General features: G+C 38.3%; 1 protein-coding gene across 3 annotated transcripts in view; it reads left to right on the top strand.

The window, feature by feature from the left end:
* Nucleotides 1-13158, top strand: part of OSBPL1A (oxysterol binding protein like 1A) — a 77646-nt gene that overhangs the window by 10371 nt on the left and 54117 nt on the right. For all 3 annotated transcript variants that reach the window (XM_071418351.1, XM_071418352.1, XM_071418354.1), the window contains exons 4-14: nt 455-540; nt 2434-2508; nt 3267-3378; nt 4490-4575; nt 7829-7973; nt 8715-8782; nt 8863-8907; nt 10294-10367; nt 10447-10510; nt 11426-11527; nt 12977-13099. In XM_071418351.1, the coding sequence (XP_071274452.1) occupies nt 455-540; nt 2434-2508; nt 3267-3378; nt 4490-4575; nt 7829-7973; nt 8715-8782; nt 8863-8907; nt 10294-10367; nt 10447-10510; nt 11426-11527; nt 12977-13099 (980 nt within the window). The remainder of the gene's footprint in view (nt 1-454; nt 541-2433; nt 2509-3266; nt 3379-4489; nt 4576-7828; nt 7974-8714; nt 8783-8862; nt 8908-10293; nt 10368-10446; nt 10511-11425; nt 11528-12976; nt 13100-13158) is intronic.

Genomic DNA, 13158 nt, shown 5'->3' with positions numbered 1-13158 from the left:
AAGAGTGTTTTGATAAACAAGAGAAAAATGTGCTTGCATGTGCCATTTTCATAGTGAATGAGGAATGAAAGTAACTGAAGCTACTTGCTAGTATTGAAAGGTGTTACATGCAAAGAACAGTTTTATTCTCAGTAAGGTGACAAGACTTTTCTCTTTCAGAAGGTTGTGGGGTTTTTTTGTTTGGGTTTTTGGGGTTGATTTTGTTGGGTTTGTTAGGGTTTCTTTTGAGTTTTGTTTTGATTTTTTTTTTTTTTTTTTTTTTTAAGATTTGAATCCAGTTTTTTCAAACTGCCTCCTGATTTAGTAATTTAAATAATGAGTAGTATGGATGCTTCCAGCCTCTTTGTTCCTCTGCTGCTGTGAAGAATGGTCATCCATGACAACCTCCAAGCACATGACTGTATCTCTTTTGTACTATGTGATCAAAACTTAATTTACCTGTTTTGTCTTTTAGGCAGAAGTAAGTCTAATATGGGTTGGACACCTCTTCACCTTGCTTGCTACTTTGGACATGCTGTTGTGGTAGAGGATTTGCTGAAGGTATGTGTCTGTTATCCTCTCTGTGTAAGGCTAGAAGCAGTTAGTGTTTGTTCAGGTTTTTGTGATAGAAGAGAGGAAGCTTTGCAGAGAGGCAGAGGCACCCCTACAGTTTATCTACATGTAACATAGACATAACTGATTGTTGTGACATTAAGATAGGCCTGGTTTAGAAGGACCCAAAATAGTGACAGTGGAAGTCTATACAGTAGCATACAGCCCTTACTCTGAGCAGTTTTTACAATTATTGGTACTTAACTGGTTTTCTCTTGGAGTGTAACTATCTGCGTGTAGGAACTAAAGATGTGCAATGTATAGGTATTCACTTGTGAAAGCTCAGTTTTTTTGAAGCTTAGTGTGTATCTGTGTATAATAAGCCAGCATGTGATACTAGTAATGCAATGACTTCAACAGCTTGATTAGTTTACTGTTGTACCTAAAGTGCTTAAGTTTAGGCAATTTCAGTTACCAAGCTGTAGAAAAATCTAAAGTGTCTCAAATACAAAAAATGCTGTGTTATCTAATTCTATATTTTCCATAGAAATATGCACAGAATTTTGTGCAAAGTAGCCTGTATGTGTTTCTTTCAGGCACAGGCTAATACAGTTGTACTCATTATTTCTTTCTAACGTCTTTGAAATAATGAATTGTGTGATGAATTCTGGAACTATGGACTTGTGTTATCAAAACTGATGTGTTTGTATTTGCATAACAACAGCAAATGCAGTGACTATGTGGTTTCTGACTGAATTTTTTTTGGTTTTGCTCTCAGGATAGCTTCAACCAACCTTAACTATATTAGACCCTCTTTCATATTTGAAACATTTTGCTGGACAGCAGGAGTATGATAAACAGGCTCAAGTGCAAAACTAATCTAAACTTGGTTTTTATTAAGAATAAAAGCTGCCAGCATAATCCAGACTTTAAAGGAGGAAACAAACTTGAGATTTCTTTGAGAAATTCTTCTCTAGCCTATACACTTGCTCAGTAAATAAAGCCATTTTCAATTCAAGCGGGCTATTTAAAGCAGAAGGTAGTGTTTTATCACTTAATGCATTTATCAAGCATCCAGCTTCAAGAGTTGGAAAAGTATAGAGTATAGAAGTACAAATACTTTTAGCTCTTTTGATAGGGCTCTTGAAATGGTATTAGTTAAAGAACAAAGTGAGAAATAAATAAGGCTGTGCACTTCTGAAAGCTAGGCATGTAAGTGTGTATGTACTTGTGCAAAGAGCAAGTGAAGGAGGCGTTATCAGAAATAGAGCTCTGGAATTATAGACAGGTTCATCAGTTAACTTGAGCCAGGCAGCAATGACCTGGCTAAATCATGTGATCTAAACATATGTGATGAAGTTAAGTATGCCCTGCCCTCTCTTTGACCCTTTGAGAGGTTAGGTAGAGTGGTGTAGAAGAAATACTTAATGAAAGAAGGATAGGATTTCTTGGTTTCTTGGAAGAGTGCCTGTGCAATGTGGCAAACACTCCTCCTTTCAGATAAAAGGCATGGGATGGAGAAAGTGTGTGACAAAAGGAAGGGAGATTTAACAGGAAGACCTACAAAACCCCAAACAACCCAAGCCAAACAAAAACCAAGACAATAACAGCCCCCACCCCTTGTTTTAAACTTACTTTCCATATACTCTCTTCTTAAAAGTCTTGGATATGCCTGGAAAAATGCAGGGGGCTTTTCCTTTTTGAAGCAATTGAGAGAATGTTGGCTATGAATCTTAGATACGTACTTTATCCTTGTTTCCAGGATAACTGTATTACAGTTCCAATCTGATTTACCATGAGGTCTACATTAGTGTCCTGTCTCCCCTTCCCCCCTGGCAGAGGAAATAGCCATGTAGCTCTTGTTGGAAGGATATTCAGATGTCTGTTGGTCTTGCTGTTTAGGCAGGTGCAGATGTAAATGTGCTGAATGACATGGGGGACACTCCACTCCATCGTGCAGCTTTCACAGGCCGTAAGGTAAAGTATGGTGCCTTTTTAAAGCCTCACTTGTAGAATTATTAAGAAAGTGCTAGCAATAAGATCACTTCTAAAAGATGTTTTTACAGAGTCTAAAAATGACTTATTGTCTGTTTTGGTACAGTGTGTTCAGAAGGATTAGGCACATTGCCTAGCTTGCATAACTGTCCAAAAAAAAAACCACAGAGAGAAACCACATTGTTTTAATCTTAGTAGCTTCTGGAGGGGAAAGAAATCTCTTAAATTAGGACGCACAGGCCCATTTGGTGTCTGGAAGTGCTGTTTCTTCATAGTTAATTAGAACTAAAGAGCTTTTTGTAGGCCTGTATAATGTGACACTAGTTTGATTCCCCACCCACCCCTCACCGTTGCCACCATCATTCCAAAACTACTACTACCTCTATGGATAACATCTTGGCCCTTCAGAAGGAGAGACTGTTTTGTCAAAAGAGCCAGTTGTACAATTTTTATATGTCCAAATCAGCATTCACACCAGGTACACCAGCTTTTCAGAGTCAGTCTGTTCAGCTTTACCTCCTGTTGATTCCTTCAGCTGACTGATGGGAGAGAAAATGTTGCAGTCAGTCTCACTCTTCAATCTCTCTAAAACATCCCTTCCTGTTTTCATAAGAAACCAGCAGTGGTGAGAAGCTGTTGGTTGCAAAGCTCATTTTACAGGATGTCAATAGCTGGAAAGCCTGATTGTGGCCTTGCAGTTACACAGACAGATAAGCAGTGGTTTTCAAATTGTTTTTCAGGAGGTGGTGATGTTACTCTTGCAGCATAATGCTGATCCTTCTATTGTTAACGGCAGTGGAGAGACTGCAAAAGAAGTTACCTATGACAAAGACATAAGGAATATGTTGGAAGGTAACTTTAATAGGTCAAAGTTTGTTTTAGGTTTTTTAAATATGTGTGCATTCTAAAAGCTGCTATTTTTCCTGCAAGTTACAGAAGCTCATTTGAATTTTCTTTTAAAATTTGATTATTAGAAAGAAAACAGTCATGGTTTTTGGTTCTTGTCTGCAGTACTGACAAGTGGGGGTTTTTTTGGGACTTGAGAGTCAAGTATTATGAATACAAATAGCGTTGTTCAGGTTACTATTTCAGTCCTGCTGGAGCAGTCCTTGCTACAGATTTGAATGGTACATGGGCAGTCAAAGCCTTGGCTCACTGGAAGAGACAAAACTCAAGTCAAGAACAGTAAGTGACTTTGTGTGAAACAAAGCATTAGAGAGCAAAATTCCCAACAGTTTGCAAAGGTGACCCAGTTGTGGATCAGATTTAGGACTTGCTGTTGCAGTCTTAGACATTGTGTCAAAAGGCATAAAAAATAAAAACACTTCCCCTTGTTTCCTCCATGGCCTCACAGGTGTCAGAGATGAGGCAGATGGTGTCCAAATACTAATCTAGTTCACTGATAATAGTTTTGGAGAGTTCAAAAACTTTTGCTTCCTGGTATTACTATGTAATACTCTTAAATACTGATGGAGCTCTGTGTCCACTACCACAGACTGCATATAAGAAGTGATCTCTCTTCTGATTCTACATGCAAATGCACAAATAACTCCTTTCCACTGCTCATCTGCTGAATCATTAGAGAAGAATAAGATTTTGGTTAGGTGATAAGAAGAGTAGAAGAGAAGCTGAAAAAAACATAGGGAAGATATGAGATGAGGGTGTTGCATAGTTCCCATTTTCCCTTCTGCAGGGAGTGGGCTTGGTTCTAAGTGTTGAAATAATAATAATAATATATATGTATATGTGTATACAAACTTGCACATCTTATCAGATTTTATGTGCTTTGAACATATTTTTGCTCTGTCACAGACTTTTCTGAGTAAATATTGTATTCATAACTGTCCCAATTAAATAATACTGGAAACATTTGCTTCTCTAGGCTTGTTTTGCTATACTTGTTTGAATGCTGTACTTTATATGTACTTTACTGAGAATGACTTTTTTTTTTTTTTTTTTAAAGCAGTGGAAAGGACACAAGAAAGGAAACTGGAAGAACTCCTCTTAGGAGCAGCAAGAGAGGGGGAAACAGGGAAACTGACTGCCTTGGTAAGAATTCAAGTCAAGTCATTCAATCCATTATGCTAATGTAACAAAATATAACTTTGTGCTTTGCATTTCAAAGGCTGTGACTTTGTAATATTAGTGCTGTGCCCTGTGTTATATTGGTAAGGTGTTGAACCCTCTTTGTTGGAAGTTGCAAAACCAACAGTTTTCAACTTCTTTCATGTTTTTAAATCCTTTAGATAGAGTTAGCTAGTTAGTTGTAAACAGCAGTGTAATGGTTCATGGTCTGCTGAGATAAGCTTATTATGTTATTGTAGATACTTTAATGTCATGGATGTCTAGATTTTCACCACAGTGTGGCCTGTCTTTAATCTTGAAAGTAAGCTCTTTTTCATTAGCATCCATTGTAGTTTTTAATGGACAGTTGTCTGCACAGCACAGTTTCATGCTGAGCAGAAATTGAAAAACTGTGTATTTTTGTGTGTGCACACTCATAGTAATCCCAGATGAATGGTGTGATGGCCTGGTAAGGCTGTGGCAGAAGTAGATCACAGAAAGACTGGAGGGTGCCTCTGGATGTGATCCAGTCCAGCTCCTGTTTGCAGAGCAGAATGAACTAGACCAGGTTGCTCAGGAACAAATCCAGCTGGGTTTTGAAGCAGAGTCCCAGTGCTTGAACTCACACTTTTGAAAGTCCTGAAGAGTGTCCTTGGAAGTAAGACATGGAGTATGGAATGATTTTTACCTACTTAGTACCTTTAGTAATGCCTTTTCAGGCATCAAAATTCACAAATGTGAGATTTGTATATTGAGATACTTGATGTTCTTTATTTTTCTGCCTGGAAGCCAGAAGTGACCATCTCTTCTCAATTTACTTCCCCCACTCTAAATTTTTTTTCTTATTGCCCAAAGCACTTTGTCTTTCTAACTCCTTTCATGGAAACTCCTGTTAAATCTTTGGTCATCCTTGTAATTCTTATTTGGAGATTTTGTACTGTCCTCTTTGAAACTGAGAGAGAACCAGAGCTGTACACAGGACCTAAGATGTAGAAAAATATGCATTAAAAAAAAAAGCATTAATACACTGCACAGTTGTACTAATTGTAATTAATACACTGACATAAGTGATCTGTTCTTGATTCTGATAATTTTAATACTTGTTGCATGTCTGCTGACTAATCCTTAAGCTGATGTGAAAATAAAATCAGAAAGAAAGTGACTCCTTCTAGAAATCTGTCATTAAAAATTCTGCTTTCTTTCATGGGGCATGTTACTATACATGAGCATGTAATTCTCCCTGTGAACATTGTAATTTCTAAGTGATTTTCTTTTTAAAAAATATTTTTATATTTTTAATATTTCTTTTATTTATTTTTAATAATTTTGATATTTCTTTTATTTCTTTTTAATATTTATTTTATTTTTTATAGTTGCTATCTTTGAGCTCTGTATATGTGAAGACAGCTATATATTGACTTCTAAAAATTTTCATAGTATTGTCATGTTTTTGACCTGGAGTCAGTTTTAAGTCAGTCCTTAACAGGTGTTCCTTGGAATACACTTACAGCTCTATGGTGTAAACCCCTTTGACTTTCCTACCCTTAGGTTAATACCTGTGTGAAGAATTTGTGTAGCTCTTCAGAACTGCCCTTTAGCTCCAAAATTCACCATATTTTACCTACTGATTGTTCAGGCATTTTTGCTCCTACTTAAATTTTTTTATTAGCAGACTATGATGCTCTTGGAACTTTAGCTACTTACATCTACTTTTACTGTGACACCTAACACCACAACATGTTATTTACTAGAAGTTAGATCTTCAGCAGCTGAATCTTAACCCAGGCTCCTTAGTCTGCTTGAGGCAAAGCCAGTGTGTTCTTCCTGTGAGTTCCCAAAAACGTACTGTACATTTCCTGAAGTGACTGGAGAGATTTTTATCTGAATGAGTTGATGCATGAAGCTTTCTTCCAAATATTCCCTTGTAACATGGCATAAGGTGCTGAAAGCACAGGCATGTGGCTTAAAATCTATGTAGGCAAGAAGTCAGAAGAGGAAGTAAATGTAAAACAGCTGGTTGGAAAGAGCTAAAGTTTAGGAATCCTCAGGAATGCAAGTATTTGACTAGAGTGTTAATGAGGATATGCTTCCACAAACTCCCTCTTTTTGACTTTTGTTCTCTTACCAGTTGATCTGTAAACAGCAGCTTATATAAGGGATAAGTAGTTTATCCCTTCTAGGACTACTTCTGAGATACATACAAAGTAGTTGCTGTTGATGTTGAATTGTGGCCATGGGAATTCTGTTATTATTTTGTAATTTTGTCTAAGATAGCATATGCCTAATGTGAGTACTTAAACTGAGTTTCTCAAAAGTTGTCTTGCACTGGTGACTCTGGTCTCCTAAGGCTGCTTATCAGTAACTTAGCCTTTCTAGTAAGGCACTCCCATCTGGCTTGTGTGCTTAAGTGGCTGGTAGTGCATGAAATGGTTTGGGCTGGAAGGGACCTCTACAGATCATTCAGTCCAACCCTCATGTGTGCATCCAGTAGCCACATATTTGAGTAGAAGTGTAGAGATGTTTTCTGTTAGTTAGCAGTCTCATGCTTCATGACTCTTCTCTTTGAAGGGGCTAGTTTTCAAAATGTTTACGTTGTGTGCAAGTAAAACTCAGTTTGGGTTGGGTTTTTTTCCCCCTTGGTTACATAGCTACTTTTATTTTAATAGACTTAAGAATGCAGCAAAACTGTTTGTATAACAGATTGCCTATCCTAGGAGCTCTAAATGGCCTAGGATATCTGGCATTGAGACTGGCAGATCTGCCACCCTTCAGTACAGAGTTCTTTCTCTCTGAAACAGGGCGGCTGCACAATTTTTTTCTGGATCAGCACTGGCCTGTGCTAACTTCTGCCTGGGAGTCTTCTATGAAGAACAGCAGATGAACAGCAGATTTTTGACAGTAGAGCTGGGCAGGGCCATTCTAGCATATAAATGACTGAACTGCAGTACTGTGCAACTTTCCCTGGCACTGTGCAGTTGAGCAGAAAAATGTGTCCATATTGTACAGCAGAGGGGGAAGGAGTATAGGAAGCAAAACACTGAAGTTCCTTACTCTAGCTGAATGTCTTGTTTGATTGTTGCACTCCTTGCCCTTGTCATAACACTTGCTAAATGCCCTCTTTTTTGCCAGATCTACACTAAAGCAACCTAGTTAGGAACAGCTAATTTTCAAAAGAGAAATTATGGCATCTGGAGAGGGGGGAAAACTGATAAGTAAGCAGAACTTTGTTTTTTTCCAGTTAAACAAGCGCAAGCCACCTGATATCAACTGTACAGATCAGATGGGGAACACGCCCTTGCACTGTGCAGCATACCGTGCTCATAAGCACTGTGCATTGAAACTTCTAAAAAATGGAGCAGATCCTAAAATAAAAAACAAAAATGGTGAGTACCAAATGGAAAGTATGTTAAATGTTAAAAGGAGACACAAATTCAACATCATCTGCAAGCTGTGTTACTTACTATGCAGTGTTCAGGGAAAATCTTACAGTGCTTTACAAGCTTTGTGCCCCTAATAAAGGAAGGCCAGCAGTGAATAAATTGCAAGAGGCTGGAGAACTGTAGCAAAATACTTATTGTATGTGCTTTTATTTTCCAAGCTTACCCCTATCTGGAAATTTTACTGACTGTCTTAACAGTAAAATGTGCCTGGCTTTTGTTTTCTTGATGCTAAACACTGAACACAGGTAACAAAAAAAACCCAACAAGATTGAAAATGTGCCTGAGACAAAGTGACTCCTCAGAAGAAGGCCTCTAATGAAACCACAAAGAGGAAAACTTGATGCAGATGTTATGCAAACTGTGTTCTTGTCCTCTGTTTAAAGATGCCTCTGTCTTGGTGTTTGTGAGTGTCCTAAACTGGTTTTTATAGCTGGAAGCTAAAACCAGATTTAAATCAGTAAGGGTAAAGGGCTCTCTGTGGTTAGTAGAACTCTGACAAGCAGTGCAGTGCCTTAAAGTTCAATACCTTTTTAGTCTTCTGCCCTAGAGGAGTTGATGTTCCCAATTATAAGTAAGTGTAGATGCTTGAGGGCCAAACTGATGGGTAATGAGTGTCAAATTATTTTAAAGTACATCTAAGTTTATTTGCATCAAATTCTCATGCCTTGTCTTGTTACTAAACAGATCAGACACCCCTTGATCTAGCCCAAGGTGCAGAAATGAAACTGATACTGGCAGGTAAAACTGGAAAGGTAGGAACTTTTGTATCAATTTAAAATGCCAAGGCTGTCTAGTTGAAGCTGTTCCTATATGAGCTTTAATTTCTGTGCAGGTTATCAACAAACCCCTGAGGCGATATGAAGGTCTCCTGTGGAAGGTATGGCTTATTTCCCTTTCTAAAATAGCTTTTAAGATTTCAAAATATGTCCTTTTTCTATATTTCAGTGATAACTGATGAATGAAAGGATTTTGGAATAGTAATTTTGTCTAACATTTATAGATGGGCTGGCTGAGTGGAGCAGCTACCAGATTCATGGTACTGTGATCTTAACCTCAGTCACCAAAATCTTTATTTCTTGGTAATCTTTGTGGCAAAGCTGCACTGTGATAAGGCTTTGTTCCTTTTGTGTGGGCAAAATGCTTTTTCTTTCCTCAATAGATGACTTTGATAATCTCTGACTGATACATTGTCTTTAAGAAACTGTGACTAATATTTTGCCATCATCTTCTGAAAATTTTAAAACTTAGTGGGAAGATGGCATTCAAAGAGTTTAAAGCTCGTTTTGCTGTGTTGCTCAAGTGAATCTAAGGTCTACACCAGTGTTTAATTCTTTGCTTAATGATATCTTTAAAGTTTTCTTCAGTGTAAATTTTCCTATAATACAATTGTAATGTAAGGAACTGTTCTTAAAAAAGAACTGTGTGCTAGAGCTTGAGAATGATAAAATGTTGTCGTTGGAGATGTCAGTGTGTTTTGTTTCTCATTTGATTTTATAAAATAGAATTGTGTGGTGACCAACAATTCCTGTAATATTAAAAAATACAACACTTTAATATTTCAGTCCTTACTGAATAGCAATTTAACTTTTATCTTTAGGTGGTTCCAAAAACAAGAGTAGTGGTGCAATTGTAAAATACTTGCAGGTTGCAGTGATCATCAGGATATGCAGAACCTAAAAGGTTTTTGTAATGTTTACTAGTTTTAAGTGTTAAGGAAGCTTCTCTGCCTGACCATGCAGGAGTCACTCTGTCCATCACACTTCTTCCATCAGAGACTTTTAATTGCTGGACTGAAGCCCCTCTGCAGTTGGTGGCTCCAGGGAGTTTACAGGTGCCCAGCTTAGCTCCCTAAACTCACTACACTCAGTCAGACAAGGTTTCCTTACCAGCTTGACCCTTGGTTTCCTATAGCTGAGTGTCAGATGTCTGGATCCTTACTTTAATCATTGTGCAATAACAAGATAGCAGCTTGAGCTGGTGCCTCTGAGGAGGTACCCAAACGAAGGAGCCCCTGGGTTTTTCAGCCCTTGCAGTCTAAGTGTGTGAAAGTCTGGAGTCTTCCTGCTGAGTCCTCAGCTCCTGACACCACAAAGTCCTTGTGGCTTTGGCTAAGCCAAGGGTCATTGCCACTTCATGGTCTCTTGCCTCAGGCTCCTACCACCCAGAGCTCAGTTCTGCAGCTCACACTGCAGCTGCATACTGAGCTCTCTGTACTAAAAGTATTCTGTTGAGCTTACCCTAGCCTTTTTTTTTCCTCTTTTAGAGCTCACGATTTTTTGGTTGGAAACTCTACTGGATAGTTCTAGAACATGGAGTGCTTTCCTGGTATCGGAGACAGTAAGTTCTGTGATTAAATTTCTGAACAGCAGTTTAAATAATTCCTGTCTTCTTCACTAAATCTCTTCTTCTTTCAAAGAGCTGATGCAGTGAATAATGATCATCGTCAGGGGTGCAAGCATCTAACACAAGCTGTCTGCACGGTAGGAATGTGTTGTAACTACTGAGTTGTTTTTTTATGTTCCATTGTATTGCATTCCTGGTTAATGAAAACTTCTGCTGGATTGGTAACCTGATCTTTGTTATAAAACAGGGAGAAAGCTTGTGCTGTTGAAAGAAATGCTTGTTCCTGTCCAGCAAAGTGTTCATTTATGTAAAGTAGCCATAAAGCTCCCTCACTGCTTTCTAAAGCATTGAAGATTTAGACACACAAGGTATCCTGAAAGCAGACCGGGTCAGTTTGAAACATGTGATCTGGAATAGCCAAAGCTCCTGTTCCTCTTTAGCTGTCCCTGGCTGCTTGTGACCAATTGCATAACTTAAGCTGATCTCAGTTGAAAGACTAAAAAATCTTGAAGGTGATATTTGGAAAACTTCCCTGATTTCTGTTATGCTTGTGGGACTCCATCTTGGAAGGGGTGAACAGAGAAAACAAAGGCCAGGTGTCATTTATAATGCCCAGCAAGATGAAGTGTTTAAGAAAAATGCATTTAAGATAATTTCTATAACTGCCCTATCCTAGTTTTGCACCACAAGTTCAGTTAAACTGCACTTATATATGCACTCATATTGTATGGAAAAGTGACTTGCTTTTCAGTGTCTACAAATTCCTTAATATTGGTGATATTGAACTGTTGCTGAGGTTTTGTCTGAATCAAGTGATGCAAATAAATGCAAATATGATATTTGACCATAAGAACCTCTATGTTACTATTAATAACATAATTACACACTTTGGAAAACTGTTCTGACCAAGGTTTTTATAAATTACAATTACTTGGATCAAAGCTGAGGCAAAAACTACTGAGTTAAGCATAATTTTATACTTTGCATACACTTCTTTTTTTTTTCTGGCTGATTCATTATACTAATTTTGTTTTTTCTCCACTTTGCTCTAGGTAAAATCAACAGACAGTTGCTTCTTTTCTGTCAGATGTTTTGATGACACTGTTCATCGTTTCAAGATTCCAAAAAATAACCTTCCTTCTCAAACAAGAGAGGTAATAATGACTCTTTATCAAAGGCATTAAAATATAGTAACTTCCATAATTAATAATTTGCATACTACTTGGATGCATTAGTAGCAGCGTATTTCATATTTTGATCATCAGGACTTGGTAGCATTGCTGCGGATATTAAATCTTTCAGCGTGGTTACAGATTAAACAGCAAAAAATAGGCCCATTGTAATTACTTCTTCTTTTAAATAAGTGCTACCTTGTTTTCCAGCTCTGTGCCCGCATTATGTGCCCGTTATCTAACTTCCTGTTCTTCATTCACTTCTCTCTGTGGTAAATTTCTGTTGGAGCCTCCTTCTGTTGGGTTTTCATAGTTCATTATCCCAAACAAAAGAATGCTTAATGGTACAGTCTACTCTTAACCATACTCCCAGATGATCTAATAAACTGTATTTTCTCAAAAGGTGGCTCTGAAACAGTTTTAGGGCTATTTGTAGTACGTTCACCGTTGTGCTTCTGCAGGTGTACTAACTAGAAATGGAGTTTGGGTGGAGGCAACTGAAGTTCTGTGTCCAGTTTTGGGCTTCTCACAGCACGAGAGATACAAACATACTAAAGAGAACCTAACAAAGGGCCATGGAGGTGATTGAAGGGATCAGAGCATCACTTTTACTAGGAAAAGCTGAGAGAGCTAGGACTGCTCAGTCTGGAGAAGGGGAGGCTCAGGGAAACTTGCCTATGTTTGTAAATGCCTGAGGAGAGGTGCTAAGGGGGACAGAGCCAGGCCCTTTTCAATGGTGCCAGGTGACAGGACCAGAGGCAATGGGCACAAACTGAAGCAGAGGGATTTCTCTCTGAACATAAGAAAAAAGTGTGAGGGTGGCCATGCCCTGGAACAGGGGGCCACAGGAGTTGTGGAATATCCATCCTTGAAGATTTTCAAAAGCCAGTTGGATGTCCTGGCCAACCAGCTCTAGGTGGGCCTTCTTGAGCAGAGAGGTTGAACTAGATGGCCTTCAGAGGTCCCTGCCAGCCTCAGGCACTCTGTGATCCAATGAACAGCAGAAGAATCTACCTCTTAATTATAAGAGTGCTTGAGGTTTTGTGCGCAAAGTTTGTCACGCATAAGAAAGCAGACTTTGTCACAGGGACCTTGCTCTCTGAACAGAAACCCAAAGATGCAAAATATATTCCCTATGGTCTTTTAATTAATAAGATTTTTTAATGTGACCTTGAATAGACTGAGGCATGGGTTACATTTGTGCTTAAGGGTTAATAATAAGTTAAGTCTGTGGTACTCTGCCCACAGAGTATTTCATCTGCAATACATGTTACATCTTCTAGCAAACCATATTTTGCCTATTGAGACGTCTCATTTTACTAATGACTATCTTATTTATATAAAGAGAAAATTTTGTTGTTCTGCTTACATGATCCTTTGTTTTGGGGATGACCTTTGAAAAGTTTATTAGCTCTGTTTTTTCCTTTCCAGAGTTGGCTAGAAGCAATAGAGGACCACTCTGCATATAGCACTCACTACTGCACACAGGAACAGCTAAGTAGTGATGATGAAGATGATGCAGTATCTGTTACAGACCTACAGGACACTCTAAAAGTATGTACTGAATACTTAACCTGGCTCATGCATTTGGGCAGTTGCAGATTAGCCTTGTT

This window comes from Agelaius tricolor, unplaced genomic scaffold (genome assembly GCF_023055355.1).
Source record: "Agelaius tricolor isolate 1412-34295 unplaced genomic scaffold, bAgeTri1.0.p SCAF_2, whole genome shotgun sequence".
NCBI classification, from domain to species: domain Eukaryota; kingdom Metazoa; phylum Chordata; class Aves; order Passeriformes; family Icteridae; genus Agelaius; species Agelaius tricolor.
The sequence above is the reverse complement of the archived record's forward strand: the minus strand, read 5'-3'. Positions and strand labels throughout refer to the sequence as shown.